Source organism: Lissotriton helveticus, chromosome 10 (genome assembly GCF_964261635.1).
Source record: "Lissotriton helveticus chromosome 10, aLisHel1.1, whole genome shotgun sequence".
NCBI lineage: Eukaryota > Metazoa > Chordata > Amphibia > Caudata > Salamandridae > Lissotriton > Lissotriton helveticus.
Genome location: NC_136071.1, coordinates 736,435,304 through 736,461,913, shown reverse-complemented (window position 1 = coordinate 736,461,913; position 26,610 = coordinate 736,435,304). Strand labels below are relative to the sequence as shown.

At 46.4% G+C, this 26,610-nt stretch overlaps 1 protein-coding gene across 4 annotated transcripts in view; it reads right to left on the bottom strand.

Annotated features, from left to right (window-relative positions):
- The window catches only part of WDR37 (WD repeat domain 37), a 537,887-nt gene that overhangs the window by 416,780 nt on the left and 94,497 nt on the right, over positions 1-26,610 (bottom strand). For all 4 annotated transcript variants that reach the window (XM_078663303.1, XM_078663304.1, XM_078663302.1 and 1 more), the window contains one exon: positions 3,569-3,665. In XM_078663303.1, the coding sequence (XP_078519429.1) occupies positions 3,569-3,665 (97 nt within the window). The remainder of the gene's footprint in view (positions 1-3,568; positions 3,666-26,610) is intronic.

Here is a 26,610-nt window from a genome sequence, read left to right as displayed (position 1 = left end):
GCCGACGTCAACGGGATCTTCGCCGACAAGGTCTTCGACGTCGACGGGCTCTTCGTCGACGATGTCTTCGTTGATGAGGGAATGGTCGTCGATGAAGTCGACGGAGGTTTAGATGAGGAATTTTAGAAGACGATTCTTTGGTCACAGAAGATTTCTTTGATGTAGATATTTTAGAAGACACAATAGGTGAGGAAATAGCCATGGTAGAGACCGTAGTTGAAGAAATAGAAGCAGCAGAGGTCACAGAAACCGTATGAGAAGACACCAGAGATAGTGTCTTGAACTGGGCTTTACTCACGGTTCTGGTAGTCGAAGGCCTGGAGGTCTCAGAAGACAGAGACAAGGCTAATCCAGAAGGAGAAGTTGGAGATCTCCTTGCCTGGTCAGAAGCTCTATGAGAGGATTTGTGGTGCTTCCTTCCCTCTGATGAAGAGCTGTTACGGGATCTAGCTCTCTTGCTAGATGTTAAGGCCTTGTCATCCTCCTCAGCCGAAGAGGATTTCAGCCATAACAGTACCCATGCCTTCCTGTATCTGATAGTTTTGGCAGGGAAGGTACGACATATTCTACAATCCTTAACAATATGGTTAGGATGTAGACAGTAGATGCAGTCCTTGTGCTGATCATCTACATGGACCCTCTTCTTATCACAGGTCCTGCAGGCTCTAAAAAGAGCTTTCTTGTCTGACATCTTGAAGGAAATATGAAGAAAAACTGAGTAGGCACTCAGGGAGACTTCCTTCCACACGACGGGCGGTGAAAATCTGAGGAGAACTGCCTCTGCTGGGAAGGTTCTAGAGGGTGCTGGCAGCTGATTGGTTAGAACCATTTTCTGGTTTTTTTATATAATGAGGTAGATAAGCTACTAAGTTTTGGGCCTTCTGGGCCTCTTTTCTTTTTAGCCTATTACAGTTCTTACTAAGGCACTGCTTTTGTATATATATATGTTTACCGTGGGATTCCCGCCTCAGAAACGGGGAATGATTCAGGCTTGTGAATCTATAAAAGATACCCCAATACTGGGGTGCTTCAACTCCATGGGGTATTCTTTAGTCTGGCTCGGTACAGCAAGTCCTAGTTAATCTGTATCTGCTGCAGTTTCTTTTTACACTGGTGAAAGTGCATCACGCGGCCCTCAACACAAGGGTGAAGTCTGAAAATTAGACAGTGCCGTCCTTTAAAGGACAGCTTTGCTTTAATCCCTTGCCAACCAAAGAATGAAAACATGGTATTTAAGGTAGTTTAGCAGGTGAGCTATTATTAGCCTAAGCGGATGGCGGGCGCAGGGCTAAGTAGCGGTGAACTCAACAATAAACAGTTGACAAATGCTTGTGACAGAAGTATCGGATAACGTGCTTGTCCACAAAGGCCTCCATTTTGCCAAGGTTAGTTGACTCTGCTAGACGCTCAATAATATTATTATTTAGGAGAGTTTAAGCTTCTAAAATATTCATTCTTCACACATATGCTGCCCAGCACCTTTTCCATTTTGACTTTTTCCTGATGTGTGCTAGCGTCATTCTTTAAGTTATTCTGCCATATCAATGCACTAAGGAGACTTATCCCGTCATTTTAATTTGATCCCTATAGGTTATTAGCGTGGTATTGTTGCCATTAACTGTCTGCACACTTTTCTGCATGATGATCAGTAGTGCTTTTGCCTCCAACTCTACATTCTCGGACTCTCACTTCATTGTCATAGAATTATGCACAGAGCTGTCCCTCTCAGCAAATACAGAAGCTTTCTTCTACTCAAAGGTGATTTTGGTTGCCATTAATCACCCTTAGCTAAGTATACACCCAGTTAATGAATGCAATTGCCCATTTATGGGCATTTGTAGTGCGGCCCTCCTTTTCAATTCTTCCCATTCAGTTGAACTGTGTTGGTGCTTTGCCACTCTGGTTGCTTCTTTTCTCAGAGCTCTCCCTCTGCAGCACAAGTGAGATATAGAGAGTTAGCACCATTTAGTAGCATTTATCAGTATCTCCCAGGTAGGTGTTCAGGTACCCAATTTAACAAGGGTCATGTAGCAGACCTAAAGACCACAATCTGGAAAAATCAAGAGTAATGCTCCTATCTCAACTAGCCTCCTGCCTAACTATACTGTGCAATAGGGACCACACCACCTCTTTCCTGTCACTACAGCCCAGCCCAGGACACACAACCCTCTGCATTACCATCTTCCTTCAGTCCGGAGAAAGACCAGTAGCTCTACACTCTTAGGCATAGCTTTCAGAATGCGCACAGAACCTTGTTGTAGCAGGCCTCACTGTGCAGTATCCTAAGACACCAGCAGTACTCACAGGCACCCAGCCAGCACTGCAATCCGACAGCTGTCCTCAGAACAGACCTTTACAACGCACCCGCCTCTTCTTCCAGCAAGCCCATTCAAGTCTCCCCAGACGCTTCTAGCCTCTTTTCTGTTTCAAGAAAGCCTCACTGTCCATTATATTCCCTACCTCACCACTCTGGCTCCCAGTCTTCTGGCCATCAAACAAGTGGTTATTAAACACACTATCCTGGTTCACCCTCCACTATCTTGGTGGTCCTACAGTGTATGTATTCTCCAAAAGCTGTGCCCAGTACCTAGAGCTTGTAGTGGAAGCTCTCCCTTCCAGTGAGTTGCACCTCAGACATTACAGTGAGCACACCTCCATACACTCCTTTTTGGGAAGCTGAATCGTCCAGTAGACTGAAGTTTTGCCATTCCAGGTTGAAACTTATAAACCTATAACAATCCATGATTTTAGTAAGCTGTATCACTCCTCTAGGCTGGATTCCATAGTTTGCCAATGACTTGTGTTGAGAAGTTAAATATCCCACTGGGAGGGTCTGGTCTCCTATTACCATTTTATTTCTGAACAGGCTTACTTCCAGTCAACTTCCAACCACAGGGCATCCTGTCCAACAATGTCCTCAGGCAGAATGAAGCAGCTCATATACTCTCTACATTCCAGCATGCTTCCAGCAGGGTTACATGGGGAGTAGGAAGAAAAAACTGAATGAGATGAGGAAGTCTGAATGAGAGGGAATCATTAGAAGCAGGTTTAGGATGGGCAACAATGGGTCTCTGGGCTACGGGTAAACCTGCTTCTAATGATTCCCCCTCATTCAGACTTCCTCATCTCATACAGTATCTTCTTCCTACTCCCCATGTAACTCTCTGCTCCCTCAACCCTCTTTATCTATCAAAGTAGCAATCGCCTCAATTTACTCCCCCCACCCCTCCCTCAGCTTACCCCACAAATATACCCAACCACTACAACCTAGCTGGAATGAAGAGAAGAGCACCCGACCATCTACATCACTAGAGGGCTAAGGACATAACAGGGCCATCAACTCCAACTGCTGGACAGCTACCCGCACCTGACTTGGTGAGAGCCTTCATAACCTAACTCGAACCTAAAGAGGCACTTAAGATTATGACTACGGAGCCATTTTATCTCTGAACATAAATTTATTGTACTTGTTTAAGTGTTTTGTGAAGGGGAAGAGTAAGTGGTGAAAGTGATGAAAAGGCTGAATATCATTCAATAAAAATGTAAACATATAGGCCAATGAACTCACATTCCAAATTTTCAATGTAGAGGTTCTCAAACTCTCGTTCAATTTGCCCAAAAAGTTCCAAAAGTGTATTTCGAATCGGTAAAGGAAGTTTGGAATCCTACAAAAGAAAAATGGAAAAATAATAATATAAAAAATACGCTTTGCATTAACAAAAATCTCAAATCAGTTATAATTTTTTTTAAATTATCTTCAAAAACAAATCTTATGATCCATGATATTTGCAGGGCAACTTCACTGATGTTGAATGAAAATACTGAAAGGTTACAGTTTCTAACAGAATTAATTTTTATAAACTGCTTTTATTACAAAAAATGTTTAAACTCAAACGTAAAACAAATCATGGTAACAACTGAGTTTTCAATTACAGTTACTCTGAATTCTAACAGCTCACATGGAAGCATAGATATAGCATTATAACAGCAAGCAGACAACGTTGACACTCATATGTAGCAGAGTGAACGTACTAATAGCAGCACAGAAAAATATGTTAGACTTTCATGACACCACTTAATATGGTTCCATTTGCAGTTTCGTATTCATGATCTCTACAATAGGATTAAGTAGGAGCAAACCGATTTAAGAGGAAAATCCAATGACTGCACATAGCACCATTTCCAACTAAACTATGAATGTTCAGACCAACAACTTAGTAGTCTTACTATGCCTAATGCCATGTTACACGTAAACTATGATTTGTGCTCACATTTTAAGCATAAATACATTTTAATATCCAACTTCATTACATTTCAGAGCAATTTTCTTCTAGAAATTCAAATATCATAATATCCAATAGAGTCACACCAATGGCAAGAAATAAAGTGCTAGTTGAGAGAGATTTGAATTAGAGATTAAGGCAATCCTAATAAAACCATCTCTCACCAATTGATCAGAAGGAATATAAAGTGCATTTTGAAATACATAAAATTCAATAAGAAAATAAATAAAATATTGCATGATCTACGATCTAAAAATTTAGCATGAAAACATGCAAGGAAGGTGTAAAATACAAGGTACAAAAATGGACTCAGGACGGCAGGTCAGCTGAAGACAAAGATGAGCATGTCGGCTTGGCTCTCTTGAAAGTATCGCCACTCTTCTTGCTCCCAAGGCCATTTTAAAGTCACTTGGTGACCAATCTTTCAGGGTATGTGGATAGGAAACTGGCAATACCATTCTTGCGTCACTTTATCGGCAAGCAAAGAAGGGCCGGCATTGCTCTTCTTCTCTCGCTCTCCTGTAGTTTAATGTTAGTGGTGCGCAGACCACACTCTTAGGCTCCTAGGAGCAGATGTGTTAAAATGGTGAGCAATGCTAAGGGAGGTTCCCGGGTGTGATCAGAATGCATTGAAAACAATAGCACAAGCACTGGAGGAGAGGGAAGGATAAGTTACTTACTTTTAATTCTAGTTCTTATTTTTTCTTATTTCTAATAAAATAAAAAAACAGAAACTTGTGAACCAATGTAAATAGTACACTCGGTACTAGAACAATAGTGACAATTTTAGAACATTAGCAACCTGCAGCCATCCATCCTATCTAGCAGGGTGGCAGGCAGTTTGTTTTTGAAATACAAGGGATATATTTAATTGTCGATACAAATTCAAGATCTGTGAACGGTAAGCAGGGAGATGGCCAGGGCTTTTATTAATTCAGAGAGAACTAGGATAACAAGTAACTCTTCCTTCTTTTTATGGGATTCCCTCAGATAGTCATAAAGGCAAATTAGAGTAAGCAAGACAACGCACCTTAAAACACACCATCAGGGTAACTGAATTGAATATTTAAGTAAATAAATTATGAAAAAAAAGCTTGTCCCACCAACATATCCACTAAGGAGTCAGATCAGTTAGACAACCTCCCTCCTGGGAACTGAATAACGTGCTCTCTAAGTGAATGGGGACTTTTTTTGAACTGATGCACAAAGCAGCGTTACAACACCTTTCGTGGAAGATGGCTTTCTTGGTTGCGATTACTTCGGCTAGAACAGTGTGCGAACTTCAAACTGGATCGATGAGTCATTTTTATTTGAAAAAACAACAAGTGATGGACTGAATGTGGATCAATGTCACACACTCCCCCAGTCAAAAGATCTGGGCCCAAATCCATCGTTTTTTTGCACTCCACACCACCCTGGGTTAGACAATGGCGATATGCAAATCAGCTCTGACCCTGTTGCCCCATGGGAACAGTCCAGTCCGAACTACAAAAGCCATGTCCTTCCCAGAACGGAATCAAGCATCCGAGGACCGGACCGGTTTCGGGGTAACACCTCTCTTCAGCCCGGCTAGCTTGATTCCAGTGGTGTGGAGTGCCTGGGACCCACGTCTGGGCATCCCCAGCGCACTTAGGGCGGCAATTGCAAAAACAACAAGTGATGGACTGAATGTGGATCAATGTCACACACTCCCCCAGTCAAAAGATCTGGGCCCAAATCCATCGTTTTTTTGCACTCCACACCACCCTGGGTTAGACAATGGCGATATGCAAATCAGCTCTGACCCTGTTGCCCCATGGGAACAGTCCAGTCCGAACTACAAAAGCCATGTCCTTCCCAGAACGGAATCAAGCATCCGAGGACCGGACTCGAGGTAACACCTCTCTTCAGCCCGGCTAGCTTGATTCCAGTGGTGTGGAGTGCCTGGGACCCACGTCTGGGCATCCCCAGCGCACTTAGGGCGGCAATTGCAAAAACAACAAGTGATGGACTGAATGTGGATCAATGTCACACACTCCCCCAGTCAAAAGATCTGGGCCCAAATCCATCGTTTTTTTGCACTCCACACCACCCTGGGTTAGACAATGGCGATATGCAAATCAGCTCTGACCCTGTTGCCCCATGGGAACAGTCCAGTCCGAACTACAAAAGCCATGTCCTTCCCAGAACGGAATCAAGCATCCGAGGACCGGACCGGTTTCGAGGTAACACCTCTCTTCAGCCCGGCTAGCTTGATTCCAGTGGTGTGGAGTGCCTGGGACCCACGTCTGGGCATCCCCAGCGCACTTAGGGCGGCAATTGCAAAAACAACAAGTGATGGACTGAATGTGGATCAATGTCACACACTCCCCCAGTCAAAAGATCTGGGCCCAAATCCATCGTTTTTTTGCACTCCACACCACCCTGGGTTAGACAATGGCGATATGCAAATCAGCTCTGACCCTGTTGCCCCATGGGAACAGTCCAGTCCGAACTACAAAAGCCATGTCCTTCCCAGAACGGAATCAAGCATCCGAGGACCGGACCGGTTTCGAGGTAACACCTCTCTTCAGCCCGGCTAGCTTGATTCCAGTGGTGTGGAGTGCCTGGGACCCACGTCTGGGCATCCCCAGCGCACTTAGGGCGGCAATTGCAAAAACAACAAGTGATGGACTGAATGTGGATCAATGTCACACACTCCCCCAGTCAAAAGATCTGGGCCCAAATCCATCGTTTTTTTGCACTCCACACCACCCTGGGTTAGACAATGGCGATATGCAAATCAGCTCTGACCCTGTTGCCCCATGGGAACAGTCCAGTCCGAACTACAAAAGCCATGTCCTTCCCAGAACGGAATCAAGCATCCGAGGACCGGACCGGTTTCGAGGTAACACCTCTCTTCAGCCCGGCTAGCTTGATTCCAGTGGTGTGGAGTGCCTGGGACCCACGTCTGGGCATCCCCAGCGCACTTAGGGCGGCAATTGCAAAAACAACAAGTGATGGACTGAATGTGGATCAATGTCACACACTCCCCCAGTCAAAAGATCTGGGCCCAAATCCATCGTTTTTTTGCACTCCACACCACCCTGGGTTAGACAATGGCGATATGCAAATCAGCTCTGACCCTGTTGCCCCATGGGAACAGTCCAGTCCGAACTACAAAAGCCATGTCCTTCCCAGAACGGAATCAAGCATCCGAGGACCGGACCGGTTTCGAGGTAACACCTCTCTTCAGCCCGGCTAGCTTGATTCCAGTGGTGTGGAGTGCCTGGGACCCACGTCTGGGCATCCCCAGCGCACTTAGGGCGGCAATTGCAAAAACAACAAGTGATGGACTGAATGTGGATCAATGTCACACACTCCCCCAGTCAAAAGATCTGAAGCCAACTATTTTGTTGCTTACTTTCTTCCCAAATCCTACATTAACTGCAAAGTGGTATTTACATGCTCTCCATGTTAATACTGCTCCAAGACTAACTTCAGTAGGTGAAACAAATCACAGTCTACAATAGATTATTTAACATATTACTTTAGGCCTGTACTCAATTGGCCCAAGGTACCGGATACAATTAGTAGATCGAAATGCAACAACCATGAAAATTGTAATTGATTTATTTTATCACAATGAGCGCAACCTTATTTGCCTTACTGCATTGTTATACAATCTTATTTAAAAATGAAAATCAAGGGGGTGTGCGGGGAGATTGTTCCAAAAGGAGCGTGCACAAAGAAAATGTACTCTAGTGTGGGAAAGTGAGTAGAATTCAAGCAATGTGATACAAGGAACATTTACAATGATTCATGCATTCAGACTGACCCAAGAATTGTCAGTCTTATTCCCCAAAGACCCCTTGAGCCCCCAAGAATAACACATTGCATTTGTACTATAGAATGTGGCTAGGCGAATAAGACTGAGAATTTTTTGATCAGATTATTTTTTTATAACTTCTAGAGCTATCATGGACCTTAAGTATATTATTCATCCTAAAATAATATCGGATCATAATCCTATTATGATAGAATTGGTGATAGACGGCACAGGTAATGACGACCATATTGAAATTACTCGACGGAACGGAGCTGATAGGGTAGCCCCAACTGAGCTGCCAGATCTAAGATGGATGGCGAGAACAATAAAAAACAACAATTGACAAACTGGCCTAAACCCACGTGAGAGCAAGCATAACCCACTCCCCATATGCTCGTGGAATATCAACGGCCTAGCCACCAAAATTTTAGACTCAGAATTCATAGATTATATAAGATCATTCGATATAGTGGCACTACAGGAGACATGGCTTGCTGAACCTCGACATCTGCAGGGGTACCTACGCTTTTACTCAGGCGCAAAAAGGACAGCTAAATATGGGCACTTGCAAGGCGGCCTAGCAATATACGTAGCAACTACAAGTTTTGTTACGGTAAAAGAAATTGGGCCTTCTTCTGCAGCAACATTGGCAGTCAAGCTACTTTAGCACAGCCAGAATCAGGCAAAGCCGATACTGACTGCATCCTGATTAACGCCTATGTCTACCCCAAAAGGAAAAAAAAGCAGCCAAGGAACTATGCAACTTCTTGGAGGAGTGCATTATGGGAAGATTAACAACAAATCTTGTGCTCACCGGGGATTTTAATCTCAACCTCATGGGAACTTCACAAGAAGACGCAACCATAGCTCAAAATTCAACCTGGGACATACCACCACAAGGGAAGCTGCAAACATCTAAAACAAACAAAATTAGGATCCCAGATACTAGAAGAACTGGAACATTTTAATATCAGAGCTCTAAATGGCAGGTTTGTTGGAGACAGCCCGCCGGCTCCAACCTTTCACTCAACAAGAGTAAGAGGAATACTAGACTACACTTTTATCCCATTACCTCTCTTTTAACACACAACCTTGTTTCGGATAGGCAAAAAAAACAGACAGCGATCACTGCCCTCAAGAAATTGCTCTGGATATTGTGAAACCCACATTCGAGCGATCAAATGCACCAAAAGAGACGGTCTATACTGTCAATTTCAAAAAAATTAAATACTCGGCAGCTACTGGCGAAACTTTAATAGAAAGGGCAAAACAGCACTTTGTGGCGCGCATCGGATCTAGCGAAATTGCGAAATGGGAACAATTTACAAAAACCTTGTCCAACTATGCTTCGAGGCTCAAAGTACATGTAAAACTCGGCAATACGGATAATCTCTCTCGAGAGTACAAGGAAAATGATGAGAGAACTACAGCAGGAACCCAGGGATATTGCCAAGCATAATCACCTACGCACACTGAAAACATCATTAAAAAAGCTAAAATGGGAAGCCAATCAAACAATGGAGGACAACTTGTGGGCAAGACTTAAATCAGCCATCAAACAGAATGACGGGGCAAGGTTTTGGAAAACAATAAACTCCCTTATAAGGCCAACACACACTGGGGTTTCATCTAACATCACAGAGGAAACATGGGCAAACTATCTTGGCAATCACTTCAATCAAGCCAAGCCCAATAACCAGGACCTACTAATGACCGACACTAGAACTGATCACAAAGATGACAATGCACAATTAACGCAACTGCACAAAAATACCAAGAACAGTCACGAATCAATTGAACCCTCAAAACTGCAACACAACATCAAGCGTCAAATCAAAAAAAGGCAGAAGGGAAGGAGCTCCGGGACGAAATAGGATCCCGCCAATCCTCTATAAACAAGACGTGAATGGCTGGGCAGCGGCTCTCGAACCCCTATTCCTGGAGATCAGAAATTTAAATATCTTGCAGGGCTCTTGGAAGGGCTCTATTATCTCCCCAAAATATAAGGCAGGCGACAGGGCCCTCCCACAAAATTACCGACTAGTGGCTCTAATTGACAATGAGGCACAGTACTTCGCAGGCATACTGCTGGAGGAATTACAGGCATGGGCCACAAAGAAATCCCAAATACCAGTCAACCAGACAGGCTTTGTCAAATCAGTCGGCACAATGACCAATATCTTAACTATGGGCATGCTAATAGATAAGGCAGAATCAAACAAAATGCCCATTCACTTCTGCCTCAGACTACAAAGCTGCTTTTGATCACATTAACCGGAACATCTTATGGTCGAAACTGAATGGCTGATGGATTTCAAGACCATTGTTGGACTTGCTGATAAACCTGCATACCTGGGTTCAGATAAAAGTGGGGGACGGCTCACTGCTGTCAAGGCGCATACAGACCAACAAGGGTCTCAAGCAGGGCTGCGTCTTGGCCCCCACTCTGTTCAACCTGTTTTTAGGTGACCTGGTACCAATCTTGAACAACTGTAACTCCCACGCTCCCAAACTAGGAGGGCTTCAACTACCGTGTCTCTTATATGCAGACAATATAGTCCTAATAAGGCACACAAAGGAAGGGCTTCAACACCTTGTGAATACAACACAGAGCTACTCTAAGACAAATGACCTAACAATAAACCTTGAAAAAACCCAGACGATGACAATCAGTAAAAGCAAAAGAAAATCATATTCGTGGTTTTGGAACAACTCTCGCATTGAAGACACGTCGACATACAAATATCTAGGCGTAAAGATTGATAACGGTGGTCAATTCAGTGTGCAAAGATCGAGTATCCGAGGAAAAGGACTCACGTTGGCAATCTCTATAAAAACATTGAACAACAAACTTTCTGGTCCTTCTCTCACACCTCTGGTACAAGTAATCCGTGCCAAATTGCTGCCAACAATTACCTACGGGAGTGAGGTGCAGCGAGGCAGAGACGCAAGAATTCTTGACACTACGATCACAGCTGCATATAGAATTATCTTTAGTCTTCCCAAGCGAACCTATCCATCACAGATTAGGCTAAAGTTTGGTATTCAACAACAGCTCCTGGCAAGACAGGGGGCCTATATTTGTGCCTGGGATAAAGTGTGGAAATCCGCACAAGGAACATTGAACGACTATCTATGGAGGGAGCTAGAGCAGCACCCAACCTCACCAGCAGCCAAGTACCTGGCAAATAGTCTTGCAAACACTGGTATAGAGCAGCTCTAGGACTCCTCCACAAGTCATACAACGCTCAAAAATGTGGTCAAGAAGTCGATATTCGTATTTGGCAAAAGCTCCTCAGAGCTATTTTGGCCTGGGCTACGCCAAAACCACCAAACAACCACCACATAAGGTACAGGTTAGGACTGCTACCGTGCATTCAGTACCTTCCATATTGGTTAAAAGAGAAAGCAGGCCCGCTCTGTCGACTTTGCGGCGTTATGCAAGAGGATATGCTGCACTTGCTATGCTCCTGCGAGAAATTGCTGGACGAGCGGAAACACCTGCTGAAGCGCCACTTTATCCGCTGCGGGATACGCACACGAAGGAATGCAGTTCTCACCTGTTTTTCATCTCAGGACCCCCAACTGAGCTGCAGCTTTGTGAAATTCGTGAAGGAAGTGGAAAAAAAAATGCCTAAAACTGATTTTTAAACTGTCTCTAAAAACAAAACTGTATCCACTGCCAATGCACTTTTAGAGCGAAAAAGGACATCACACTTTATTATATTACTGTAGCAACTTTAATCCTAAATTTAACATGAAGCAATTTTGAGCTTAGGATGAACTGAAAAGCGATGTCTATGCTATGCTGGTTTTAACATATACGTCATTTTAAATATTTCTTTTATTCTGTTCTTTCATTGCAATGGTTTTAATTAACTATGCTAATAAAAATATACTATACTATACTATACGATAGACGGCACAGGTATTGCTCTACGCAATCAGTGGACATTTGAACGGAAACTACTTACAGATACGTGTTGTATAGAGCATATGGGGAAATGGATAAATGACTTCCTAGGATATAAGGAGTAGTTTCTGTCCTGTATCTCCAGTTCTGAAGTAGGGGTATCTCTGTTATAGTCATTATCTAGTGAATGGTCCCGCCCATGTGCGTGGACCCCGGAGCAATCAAAAATAATGTCTTAAGTTGTCAAAACATGCAGAACTGCACAGACACTTAAGAGAGAATTTAAAGACAGATAATGCAGCCTAAATCCACATGCTACACTGTCCAGTACTTCAACTAGAAATTCCACCAAAAATCCAGAAACAGCACAGCCTGTCCAGATTTCTCCACAGAGAAAAATCTTGACTTTACCAGCAAAACCCTCTGGAATGATAGAGAGGAAGCAGTGGACAGACAAGCCCCATAGGCTGCCATTATGTGGCTCAGAACAGGATACTGTGCATTTAAGAGAACTTTCCAGAAGTCTCACAGTATCCCAGAATGCACTACAGGTCCCTTTTACTTTCAGTTCTGTTTGAAGGCGTAACACGCCAGACCTGTAGCATTCCTTACATGAATATCTTTCTCCACCGGGGAGGAGGGCAGGCGCTTATGACTAAAACAGAGATACCCCTACTACAGAACTGGAGTTACAGGACAGAAACTACTGCTTCTGTAGTAGGGGATCTCTGTGTATAGTCATAATCTAGTGAATAGAATGGCAAGCCCATCCCCAACCAAAGCGGCGGTGGAGAAAAAAGGAAATAACACCACTACTGTGCGAATAGATTTCGCAGCGAAGCCTGCCCAACCTGAGCGTCTGTCCTGGCATCAGTGTCCAGACAGTAATGCTTAGCAAAGGTATGGACCGACTTCCAAGTGGCCGCCTTGCAGATTTCTGCAATTGGAACATTACATAGCAAAGCAGTCGTGGAAGCTTTGCTCCTGGTAGAATGAGCCTTAAGTTTACCCCCTAAGGTCTTATTAGCCTTTTGGTAACACAATTGTATACAGGACACAATCCACCTCGAGATGGACTGTTTCGAGGTAGCAAGACCGGTCCGGACTGATCCATAATTGATAAACAATTGGTCTGACCTACGAATATCTTTGGTTTTATCCAGATAAAATTTCAACACCCTCCTAACATCCAGGGAATGCAGGGACATTTCCGCTGGAGATGAAGGATTCTGAAAAACGTAGGTAAAGTTATGGTCTGGTTAACATGGAAATCAGATATAACCTTTGGAAGAAATTTAGGGTGAGTACGCATAACAACCTTAAGCAGCATGAAATACAGTACAAGGTTCTTGGCAACACAACGCCTGAATTTCACTCACCCTGCGGGCCGATGTAATGGCCACGAGGAACGCCGTCTTCCAGGATAGGTGCTGCAACGAAGCTTTATGAATAGGTTCAAAAGGCTCCTTCATCAATTTGGACAGCACCACGTTCAATTCCCATGAAGGCGAAGGAAGCCGGACAGGAGGGAACACTTTCTTCAAGCCTTCCAAAAAATCTTTGATCACAGGGATCTGGAAGAAGGAAGTCTGTGAAGGGCATTTCCTGTAGGCAGTCAGCGAGATGAACCTAAATGGAATGGACATTAAGGCCAGACTGCGCCAAATGTAGAAAATACGGAAGGAGGACATCTTCCTTACACGTCGTTGGGTCATAGTTCTAAGACTTGCACCAGATGCAAAATCTCTTCCACTTGTAAGCATAGGAAGTCCTAGTGGAAGGTCGCTTAGCCTCCTTCAGTATGTCCATACAATCTTCAGGTAGATTCAAATGGCCATATTGCACTATCTCAGGAGCCATGCCGCCAAACTCAAGGACGAGAGGTTGGGGTGCACCATCTGCCCCCGAACTTCGTGAGAAGGTCCGGCCGGCATGGCAGCCGTATGTGAGGAAGGCGAGACCGGTGAAGCAGGTCCGTGAACCACCACTGCCTGGGCCATTCCGGGGCAATCAGGATCATCCGCGCCCTGGACTGGAACAGCTTGATGAGCACCGCCGGAATCAGGGGAATGGGTGGAAAAGCGTACAGAAAGCTGTTCGACCAGTTGATCCATAACGCATTCCCCAGCTTCCCCTGCTGGTAGTACCTGGAGGCAAAGTCTCTGCATTTGCTGTTTTTGGCGGTGGCAAACAGATCTACATCTGGAGTCCCCCACCTTGCGAAGACTTCTCCTAGTACCACGTCGTTTATGACCCATTCGTGGTTTTCCTGAATCAGTCTGCTCAGTGCGTTGGCCTGAACATTCTGCACACCTGGTTGATGGGTAGCCGTTATCGTCAGTCCTCTGGCTAGAAGCCAGCGCCAGATCGCCTGCGACTCCTGCGACAGAGTGCGCGATCTCGAACCCCCCTGGTTGTTGAGGTAATACATCGTGGTCGTATTGTCCGTCTGTACAAGCAGAGAGTTGGTCTGGAAGGACGGATGAAAGGCCTTCAGTGCCAAGTGAGCAGCTCTGAGTTCCAGGAAATTGATGTGATACGTGGACTCCGTCGGCAACCACGTTCCTTGTATCTGTAAGTCTCAGGAGTGCGCCCCCCAGCCGTGGAGAGACGCATCCGTCACGATAGTCTGTGTGGAAATGTCCGGGAAACATCCTTTACAACGCAACTTTTACCACGCAGTGCCTTTACGACGCAACTTTTACAACGCAAACCATTACAACGCATTGCGCTGGGGGGGCGCTCTAGGATAGGGAATAGGTTTAATGTACTATCCAACACCTTCCCTACTATCCACGGGGACTGGAGTTGGAATAGTAAATTAAACTATTCACTATCCAGCGCCCAAAAGCACTATGCATTGTAATGGTATGCGTTGTAAAACTTGCGATGTAAAGGTAGGCGTTGTAAAAGTATGCGTTGTAACGTCATACATCCGGAATGTCCTTGTGGAAGGGAACCCCTCGGGAGGAGATTCTCCGCTGAACACCACCACTTCAGAGACTGAAGAGCATGCAGAGACAGTTGTATCTTGTCGTCCCAAGAACCTTTCCTCTGATCCCACTGATCCTCCAAGCCACTCCTGCAACGGTCTCATGTGCAGCCGTGCGTGTGGCGTGAGGAAAATACAAGAGGCCATCGACTCCAGTAGAGAAGACACCGTCCTCACTGTTGTAGATGGAGCTGTCATACGAGCCTGAGCCTTCCGAAGGAGTGATAATCTTCCCTCCTCCGAAGGAGACACGCTTGCTGACAGCGTATTGATGGAGGCTTCCAAGTACTGTATGCACTGGACCGGAGTCGGGACAGACTTGGACATGTTGATGTGCAACCCCAGCTTGTTCAAGAGAACGCACGTCTTCTGGAAGTGCGCTTGAGCTTCCGAGAAGGAGGAGGCCTTGATCAACCAATCGTCCAGGTACGTGTAGACAAACACCTTGTTCTTCCTCAGGTGTGCAGCTACCACTGCCATGCACTTCGAGAATGTTCTGGGTGCAGACTTCAGCCCGAATGGCAGTACTGTGTACTGATAATGATTGGCGCCGGCTTGGAATCGCAGGAACTTCCTGTGTTTGTGTGCAATGGGCACATGGAAGTACGCATCCTGTAGGTCTATAGCACAGAGCCAGTCTTCCTGTTGCAGCTGAGGATAAATCTGATGCAACGACAGCATGCGAAATTTCTCTGTGCGAATCCACTTGTTTGCTTGTCGCAAATCTAGAATGGGCCTGAACTCGTTCTTGTCCTTCTTGCGAACCAGAAAGAACCGGGAGTACAGACCTCTTCCCCTTTGAGACAGCGGTACGTCTTCTATCACCCTTTTCCTTAACAGGATATCGGCCTCCGCCTGGAGCTCGCGCAGCTGAAACTGCGAGCTGACCGGAGGAATTGCTGGAGGCAGGTTGGTGAACCGAAGACTGTATCCATTGCAAACAATATTCAGCACCCACTTGTCCAGAGTCATTTTTCTCCACTCTGCCAGAAAAAATTGAACGCTTCCCCCCACCGGAGCGGGTAACGGATGTAGGGGAAGTAACCGCTCAGGTCCGAGACCCAGCCGGGCCTTTGTTCGCTGCTGCGGACTGCTGGCCGCCTCCGCCCTCCTGGCGCTTCTGGAAGGGCCTTCGGAACTGCTGCTGCTGTTGTTGCTGCTGTCCTGAAGTCTGCCCATGCCCTCTGCCCTGCGCCCCAAACCGTCTCTGGAATGGGCGGTAGGTCTTCTTCTCCTTGGGCTTCTCCAACCCGACCGCCGTCAGGGTCTCGGCATCCGCATGCTTGCCAAACAGGGTTTCCCCGAGAAAGGGAGATTGGCCACCAGCTGCTGAGCCTCTGGCTTGAGCGATGTAAGGCGAAGCCAAGCATGGCGTCATGACACCATGACAGTACCCATGTGCCGCCAGAAGAGACACATCAGCCGCCGCGCTGAGGAGTTGGTTCGACACCAGCATCCCCTCCTTCAGAATCTCTTGAAAGTCCTCCTTCTTCTCTCGAGGAAGGAACTCAGCGAATTGCTGGAGGGACTCCCATAGGGCACGATCGTATCGCCCAAGCAAAGCCGCGGCACTAGCCGCCTTAAATCGCAGTAGATGCCGTCCCACAGACCTTTCTGCCTGCCGAGACTATCCAGCGGCTCTCCTTATCAAGAGGCACCGTAGAAGACGGGGTGGTGGCATGCTGCTTCCTAGCCGCCATCACTATGACAGAGTCCGGTGTCGGATCCATCCGAAGGAAAGCCGGGTCAGAATCCGAGGCCCGGTACTTCTTAAGGAGCCTGGAGGGAGCAGCCTTCGTCACTGCGGGAGTGAGAAACAACTCCTCAGCGGGCTCTACCAATCCTGGTACTAGAGGCAGCAATGGTCGAGACAGGTGCTTTTTGTGGAGCGTCTCGGAAATCACGGATGTCGTGGGCGTAGGCACTGTCACCGTGATGCCCAACTTAGCTGGACCCCTCAGCAGAACATCTTGGAATGTGACGATGTCGTCTACGGGCTACACCCTCGTCCCGGGGGATTCCGACAAAGTTGGAAAGTAGTCCCTGGTCCCAGAAGAGTCAGTGTGGGACCGTGATCTGCACCTCCTGTGGCGTCGTCTTGATCTCGTTGACGACTCCGCGATCTCCCCCTCCGACCGGAGCAAGAGCGCGATCTCCTTGGCTTCGGACGCTCCACAGGCCTCACAAGAGTAGTCGGCCTTGGCCTGACTGGGGGCCTCGACTGAGGGGTCCCCTTAGGCGGAGTCGGGTATCGTGGCAGTGAAGCTGTCCTCGGAGGAACCGCAGGAAGAGGCTGAGGCTGAGGTGGAAGCGGAGTGGGAGTCCGCGGCGGAGGTTCCTTGGGCAAGGGAGGAGGAGGTGGAGTCGACCTCGGCTTAGGAGGTGTATACACCTCAGAGTACACCGAGCCCGGTGACTTTCCCTTCTTCCTAGGCTGGGGCGATGGAGTCCCCTATCGGCACATGCCGCTCGCTAGAATGACTCCTGGTGCCAGAACTCCTTCTGCGCTTCTTTGGCGTCGAAGAACGTCGCCCCGACGGCGACCGTTGGTCCCTCGACGGCGAGCGCCTCCTCCTCGACGGCGAACGCCTCCTCCTCGACGGCGAACGCCGCCTCCTCGACGGCGAACGCCTCCTCCTCGACGGCGAACGCCTCCTCGACGGCGAACGCCTCCTCTTCGATGGCGAATGCCTTCGCCTTGACGACGAGCATCTCCTCAACGCCGAACGCCTGCGAGACTTCGACGTCATCCTCGACGTCAAGGATCCCCTGGAGGCCGACCTCCTCTTCTTCGCCGACGGCGAACGGCGGTGTCGCCTCGACGGCGAGCGCCGACGTCGATTACTCGACGACAACGGCACCGACTACGACGATGAAATCATCACCGGTGATCTCAACGGCAGTCTATTCAGTTCCCTCGACGCCGAGCGCCGATGCCGCTTCGACCCAGAGCCCTGGGGAGACGGGGAACAGACTGCAGTCAACCCTCTCGACACAGTCGTCGGTGCAATCGACGCCGACGGAGAATAGGGACGTTTGCTGGTCTTCCTGCCCCTGGGGAGCCCCCCAGAGGCCTCAGCATGGGCAGAGGAAGTCTGCCCAGACCCACCTTGTGCCTTCAGTCTTCTGTCTTCCAGGCCTTGGAGCCTGATCTTCATCCTATCTCTCAGGGTCCTGCTGGAGAAGCCCTGGCAAATGTCACACTCCTCTGGGACATGAGATGAGGGAAGGCAGATGATGCACACATCGTGTGGGTCCGACTTGGCCTTCTTCCTCGAACACTCTGGGCATTTGTCAAACAAAGCAGGCATTTTGACAAATGAAAGGGTGTTCAGAAACACACACAAGGAAGAGAGCACCAAGTACTTCAAATGAAAAACACTCAAACACTTGAAAAAGTGAAAAATCACTAAATAAACCCTTAGAAAGGGAGAGCTCAATGCTACAGGGTCCTGCTAGCAGGAGCCGAAAAAAAGAACTGAAGGTAAAAGGGACCTGCAGTGCATTCTGGGATACGGAGACTTCTGGAAAGTTCTCTTAAAGGCATAGTATCCTGTTCTGAGCCACATAATGGCAGCCTATGGGGCTTGTCTGTCCACTGCTTCCTCTCCATCACTCCAGAGGGTTTTGCTGGTAAAGGCAAGGTTTTTCTCTGTGGAGAAATCTTGACAGGCTGTGCTGTTTGTGGATATTTGGTGGAATTTCTAGTTGAAGTACTGGACAGTGTAGCCTGTGGATATAGGCTGCATTATCTGTCTTTAAATTCTCTCTTGTCGGTGCAGTTCTGCATGTTTTGACAACTTAAGAGATTATTTTTGATTGCTCCAGGGTCCACGCACATGGGCGGTACCATTCACTAGATTATGACTATACACAGAGATCACCTACTACAGAACCGTGGTTCCGCTTCCCCGCAAATGGTATGGGATGCATTGAAGTCAGGGATACGGGGCGAGACACTTTCATATTCTATAAATAAACAAAAACAATCCTGAGATCATATGGCTTTACAAATTAAGAAGCTACAGGAATGTGAATCTAAGCTTATAACAGCCATCAGGCTTTCTCAAGATATTGAAGATATAAAGTCTGACATAGCCATTCATAAATCAAGACTATATGAGAATTTTGCGAAGAAACTTGCCGAACAGATAGCTGTTAATCAGGGGAAAGTATATGAGGTGGGAGAAAATACAGGTCGAATCCTGGCTAAGGAAATTCGTCAAAAGGAGGCTACTAACTTAATAAAACGTATTCGGGATCAGACAGGACAAAGTGTTGAAAAATTAGAGGAGATTCTGGAAGTCTTTAGACAATACTATTGTAATCTATACAAGGAGGAAATAACTAATTCATCAGAAAGCTTCTTGAATTTTAACAATAGTAGCTCTATGACCAAATTAACAATAGAACAGACTTCAATCCTTGAGAAAGATATAACTTAGGAGGAAATGGAAGCTGCAATCCTCTCTCTGGCATCAGGCAAGGCTACAGGACCCGATGGCATCCCTTTGGAGTTCTACAGGATGTTTCGACATATATTAAAACAAGACCTAATTCTCACATTTACAGAAGCACAGAAAAGTAGACCACCAGAATCTTGGAGACACTCAATTATCATGGCTTTCCTGAAGAAAGATAAACCACCTACTTCACCGGCCTCTTACAGACCAATATCTTTAATTAATGCCGATAGCAAGATCTATTCGAAGATTTTAGCCTCTAGAATATCCGGTATAATATCATCTATTGTATCAAATTTTCAACATGAATTTATCCCTAATAGGGATACCACGGATCATATCCGTCGGCTTATTGCTCTTATGGACTGGGCCCAGGCGACAAAGACGCCTATGGGAATTACCCTGTTGGATGCCGAAAAGGCATTCGACAGGGTAACATGGCCGTATTTGTGGAATGTGGTGAGTCAGAAGGGATTTGGCCCGAAGATGATGCTGGCTCTGAAAGAGTTATATATTTCTCCAACAGCATCTATTAACCCCTATTAACCCCTTCGCTGCGGCGCTAAGGGTGAGGCGGGGCCGCGCGGCGCTCCCGTACTGGTGACGGAACCGCTCCGTCACGGCCCTCGGGTGAGCTGTGCTTGTGACGGAACGGTTCCACGGCCCCGCCCGTTCTTTAGAACGTCAGCGCAGGCGCGGAATTCGCGCCGCGCAGGTGCGGCGAGCGGGCCGTGACGGAACCGTTCCGTCAACAGCACAGCCCACCCGAGGCTCGTGACGGAACGGTTCCGTCACGAGCATGGGAGGGGTTAAATTAGCAGGGCAGGAGTCCACTCCCTTCTCGATATTTCGGGGAACGCGACAAGGGTGCCCATGCTCCCCGTCATTATTTGCCCTGTATATTGATGTATTTTTAAACAAACTGTCTAGTGCTGATGACATAGAACCAGTTAAAATCTCACGGATGAATTATAGAGCATTGGCATATGCAGATGATATTGTAGTAGTTACGACAGATATCCATAAGACAATTCCAACTATAGAAGATTTGGCAATTAAATTTGGATCTTTTTCTGGATATAAATTTAACATTTCCAAAACTCAAACATTATATCTAGCACAAGATCTACCGCCCCCTCCACATATTAAAACAATGACAGAGGCTACATATTTAGGTGTCAAATCGGTACCCCATTGGCTAATATTCCGGATTCAAACTTTAACATAGTTCTAAAAAAGACTAACTCAATGTTGGAAAGAAGTGACCATCTTCATTTTTCATTAACAGGTCGGGCCAATATTTTAAAAATGGTGGTTCTCCCAAAATGTTTATATATGTTTCGTGCTATTCTGTAAGAATTTCCTCCTAGCTGCTTTAAACAGTTAGAGAGAATGTCTGCAAGGTTTTTATGGAGTTATAAACGACATAGACGAGCCTATAAAAAAATTATATTGCTTAAAGAAAGAGGAGGGTGGGGCACACCCTATTTTTTGTATTACTATTTAGCCTCTGTTTTACAGTATATTGGTCCTTTAGTGATTGGAGATAAGGCAAGATTATCTCCGAGTCATTCGCCTTCAATCTATGAATTTGCTATGGGAGCGGAGTGTAGGGGCTGTTTAATAAAAATAATTGAGCCTAGCTACTTTAAAAAAAACAGATTTAAGATAATAAAATCAGCATATATGGCATGGAGACTAATCAAACGGCAAATAGGAATTCCAAAGGTAATACTATATACACCTTTTAATGCATCAGACATTCTACCATCAATATGGTGCGATAATGTGATGTATAGATGGCGTTGGAAGGGTATTCTTTGGCTAGGTGACATAATCTCAGATGGATCTCTACTCTCCTTTCCTGCCCTTCAGGAAAAATTTTATTTATCCGGCTCTGACTACTTCAAGTATTTACAAATCCATAGTTATATCAATAAATTAAAATCACATCTAAAGAGAATCCCTATTATTGATTGTTTGTTTAGGAAAACTTCAATTGGATTGTATTGTAAACTTCTGTTGGTATCATGCCCCGATGATTTGGAGCTATTTCAAAGCAAATGGGCAGCAAAATTGGATATGGACTCAGTTAATTTAGTAAAATCAATTAAATTAGCCTATGAAATATTAATCACAGGTCGCTCAAGATCACAACATTATATGGCAATATTTGATCTTTATTATACTCCCGGCAAGATCTCGAAGTGGGAGACATCGGTGGGCACAACCTGTAGTAGATGCGGGGAGTACGCTGCAGATGTGGTACACATGTTTTTTTTATGTCCAAAACTGAAGGAATTGTTTTCCTCTATCGAAAAATGTTTGTCCATTGTGCTGCAGACGGTAGTATGCATTACCGGGGAACTGGTTCTGATCGGGGTAACATCCGATGCAACACCTGAAGAGCGGAAACAGTTCCTATTTATTTGTATAGCGGTTTTACGCTCTTGTATCACACGCGAATGGATTAGTACTGCCCCTCCCTCTTTCGAGACTTGGCGGGCGGGGTTACTTGCCAAATACAATTTAGAGCTGGCTATATATAAGACTAAGGGGAGAAAGAAAAGGAGAATGGGAATGAACATATGGGCACCGATGATGGAATGGTCTAAAGGGTAAAATTTGATATTGCCTCTAGCCTTCGTATTTTCAGCTCTTCACTACTTATTTGTATATCAGGATATATCGACTCATGAATTGGATTTTTTTTTTTTATATATCATGTGAATATTTCTAATCTCTTGTTTTTGTTAGAATGCATAATATATTGCTCTGCTTTTTACTTGCCTGTATAAAACCATAAATCATCCAATAAAAATATTTTTTTTAAAAAGAGAAAGTGCCTCTTTTTACATGGTTAGACCCCACTTCTTGCCTGGTTTTGATGTGGTTTCTATTGTAGTGCACAAGGTCACGGCAAAACAGGTCCCCTGTGCCAGGGTTTCTTCCCCAAACATATTCACAATTGGTATTTCTGCCCCCTGTAAGTCCCTAGTAAATGGTACTCTGGACACATAGGGCCTGGGAGCTGAAGAGGACCCTTTGGGACAGCCCTCACTGGGAACATGCCACAGCCCTTGTAGCTTGCATGCCCCTGTAAGGTAGAAACCGACAAAGTCAACATGGCACCCTGCCTGGGTGCCGGGCCAGGCAGCACTGCCTAAAGGTATAGGTAAACCACCCCTCTAACAGGCCTGACAGCCCTAAGGCAGGGTGCACTATACCACAGGTGAGGGCATATCTGCATGAGCAGATATGCCCCTACAATATTAGGGTCCATTTCTTATAATTTTAAGTGCCAGTGAAACCATAGAGAGTCCATGTGCAGAAAGGCAACAACTCGAGTTCCCCAGTACTACGATGGCTTCACTGAACACAGGAGTGTTTGGTACTAAACTACTCATCTCAATAAATTCACACTGATGCCAGTGTAAGATTTATTTGTACCATGTATTCAGAGTGCCACTCATAAGTGCCATTTGAAAACCTACCAACCCTGGTGTGGTCGCTGACAAACTGTAGGCAGCCAGCCACCAGCAGACAGGTTTCTGAACCCCTGGATGAAGAGCCTCTGCTCTCCAGGACCAGAAACAATACACATCCTGGGCAGAGGTGTTAGACCCTCCTTCCCCAGGATGGACCAGTGCTCAAGGAGGAAACTTCAAAGGCCTGCCGCCTTTGTAATGTGACTCCCAGCCTCTGCTGCTTGCAGCAGAAGGCAGCCCCCGGTTTACACCCCCACTTTGGGGGGGGGGGGGGGGGAGAATAGGAGGTGAGCCCACCTTTGCCAACCCCACCCCTAAGGTGGGGGAGGCAAGGTGAGCCACATCTTGTAGTCCCTGCCATCTTGAAGATGGGAAGACCCCTCCAATCAGGGTCAGGTCTATGCCTCCTCTCAAAACAGGGTGGCATAGTAGAGGGTATAGTCACCCCAGGTAACGTGCCCGTTGGCCTTACCTGCTCCTCCCCTAAAACACCCCCAAATTTAGCATTCGGGTGTACCCTCAGACCTAGACACTAGATCTATGAGGACGAAAGAAGAAAAAAGACACTCCTGCAGAGAAGACTGAAGACGATTTCCTTGGCCCCAGCTCTACCGGCCGGTCTCCACCTTACATGACCATACGACCTGTCTTGCAGCCAGCAACCTCTGAAACTCTGGGAGGGCTGCTGCCTTCGAAAAAGAAATATCCAGAGGACAGTGGCCCTGTCCGAAGAAACCTACCACAAGGACCCCCGATCCAGCTGGATCCACATCTCCTGCCCACTCCGCACCCCACGCCAACAGCCAGAGTCTGGGTGACCCTCCTGCTCAGTGAACCTACCCTAGTGAGCCGGACCCTGAATCAAGTCCTGACCGCCACAACGGCACCTCCAGTGTGAACCTGAAGGGGTCCCCCCCCCACAGCAACCGGGCCAGTAAGAAGAAATTTGACGTCTAAAGTCACCCCTGCACCTGTATGTTTGTTGCTGCTTTCTGCCACTCTGTGCACCTGTATGTTTGTTGCTGCTTTCTGCCACTCTGTGCTGGTCCTAACCTCCAACGCTTGGCCCCCTGCAACCGATCTACTTACCTGAAAGCAGTGTGGCTCCAAGCACCCCCAGTGACCATTGAAACACATTGGGACAAACTCAGATTTTGACCTCTGCGCCCGGCCGTCCCTGTGCCGCTGGTGGTGCAGTTTTGGTACTGACCTGACCCTAGCCCAATGCTTACCTTGGGTCCCGAAGACTGGAACTGTAAGTGTCATACTTACCTGTTTAATAGCAATATTGTTTTCCCAATTGGATAACATTAAACTGTTCAGAAAATATTCTAAGTGTTAATTTTTAAATGGGAAAAGTATTTTTATTTAAAAATGTACTTACCCTTGTGCGAAGATCTTGGTCTTAAAATGAAATACAAACAGGTATATTTTTCAAAAATTGGTGTGGATCTCCTATTTGAGTTGTGTGTCCATTATTGATCACAGTTGTGCAATAAATGTCTTACTCTCCTCTATGTTGGGCCTAAGGCTGGTCACCCACACTACAACTAACAGAGCACTTGGGCTTCACATTGAGAGCCCTGTACACTTTTTTAAAAAGTTACCTTTAGTCTCCATAAAACACCTAGAAACCCATTTGCCCGAACTTCCAACTGTCGCCAAGGAGCTGAATATCTCCTTGCTTAGGTGCGAATGGCCTTCCAGGCCACATTGAAAAGGCCTTGCATGTGGGGAGAAGTTGGCCTTCCCTGACAGGCTGGCCATCTGGGCAGTGTCCAGGAGGTTAGTTACCTTCAGTGGGGCGTGCCTTGTCACAGGAAGATGTAACTCACACCTGGGCTTCCCCCTTTATTGTCATTCTAGCCAGCCAGGCATCAAATCCAGTGGAAGAGGGCTGCCCTCAGGACCTGCGGGACCTGTTTTCAGTGACCACAGGGGAGGGTTTGCTCATTTCCATGGCCACACCTCTAGGGTGGGTACAGGAGATCTACACAGGGGAAGAAAAGGTCTGCAGTCTTTTTTTTTTTTTTTGTCCTCATTAGCCATTTAATCTATCCAACTGCGCTCCTATCTGCACTGACGCGAGGCAAGACCCCCTATAGCACCTCGAAGCCCAATGGTAAGCTCCAAGTACTCAGAGAGTCAGTCCCCACGTCGCCAGCAGAGCTTGGACGAACATTCTCCCTTCAGACCAGTTCGGCCAGTTGTCCAATAGCTGTTACGGTGCCACCCTTTGGACAGAGATTTTAGGCCTAATCATCGGACCCGGGGAAGAAAAAAAAAAAAAACCCGGGTTGACTAACTGTCCCTTCTCCAATTGATCAAGAGGTCCCAAAATCTCAAAGATCAAGGGCTACATGTTCTTGATAAATCCTGCTTTGACGTTGCATATAATGAGGACAACCACTTTGCATGTGTTGGGGGGTTTATGTTGACCCAGTTTTTGCAGATTTCTCTTCTTGCCAATAAAATGGCATAAAACAGAAATTCTCTCTCTGGTCCCTTAATATTGTCATTTATTCCAAAAATAATTAAAAGCCACAAACACGGGATGGATAAACCAAGAATGGATTCAAGTGTTGCTCTGACTTCGTTCCAGAAGGTAGCAATGATCGGGCACTCACAGAACATGTGAAGATCTGAGGCAGCTGGAAGAGAACATTTGCAACAACACTTCCCGGGTTGAAATTTCGACAGGCGTTTAGGAGAGTAATACGCTCTGTGAAGTGTAAAAAAGTGGTTGCGCCTCAGCCATGCTGGCGTGATAATTTTATAGAGGAGGGTGAAAGATTCCTCCCATATGTCCTCCATATGTGGTTCTCCCTCCGCACCCCAGAGTTTTTCCGGGAGGTTAAGATCCCTCTCTCCATCCTCTATGATATGCCAGTAAAAGAGTGCTACTTCCTTTTTCCCGGGAGGTCTTCCAACTAGGATATTTTCTAACACACTCTCCTCTCCCATCATTGCTTTCTTCTTAGTTTGAATCCGGAGCCAGCTGCTTAATTGCAAGTATACTAACCAAGAGAGTGATGATGTTTATTTATTTATTTATTTATTTAGCGATTTCTAAAGCGCCTGGTGACCCAAGGGCATCCCCGCGCTGTGAGGGTTGTGATCCTGATGAGGGGGAGGGCGAGGGGAGAGATATTTAAGGGGGGATTCTATTTAGGGAATAGAAGTGCCTTCAATTTCTTGCGAAATGGCAGGTAGTTGGGTTCCAGTCTCAGGGAGCGGGGAAGAGCGTTCCATCCAGCGGCAGCTTGGACGGGAAATTGTCGTCGTCCTGTCCGAGATCGTTTGAATCTAGGAACGCTAGCCATGTTTTCATTCTGGGATCGTAAGGGTCTGGCTGCTGTATAGGGAGTGATCATTTTACTGAGGATCGCAGGGCCAGATCCGTTGATCAGCTTATGTGTAGTACACATTGCTTTAAATTGCACCCTTTGGCGCACAGGGAGCCAGTGCAGGGCCTTGAGGGCCGGCTTGGCGGACATTCTGGAGGGGGTATTGGTGAGCAGGCGCGCCGCCGCGTTCTGTGTCCGCTGGAGCTTCGTCAGTGTGGCCTCAGGGGCTCCCAGGTAGACCAGGTTGCTATAGTCCAGGCGGGACAATACCAGTCCCTGGATAAGTAGTTTCCTGGAGGTAGGTGGCAGTAGGGGGAGAATCTTGCGGGTCGTGCGC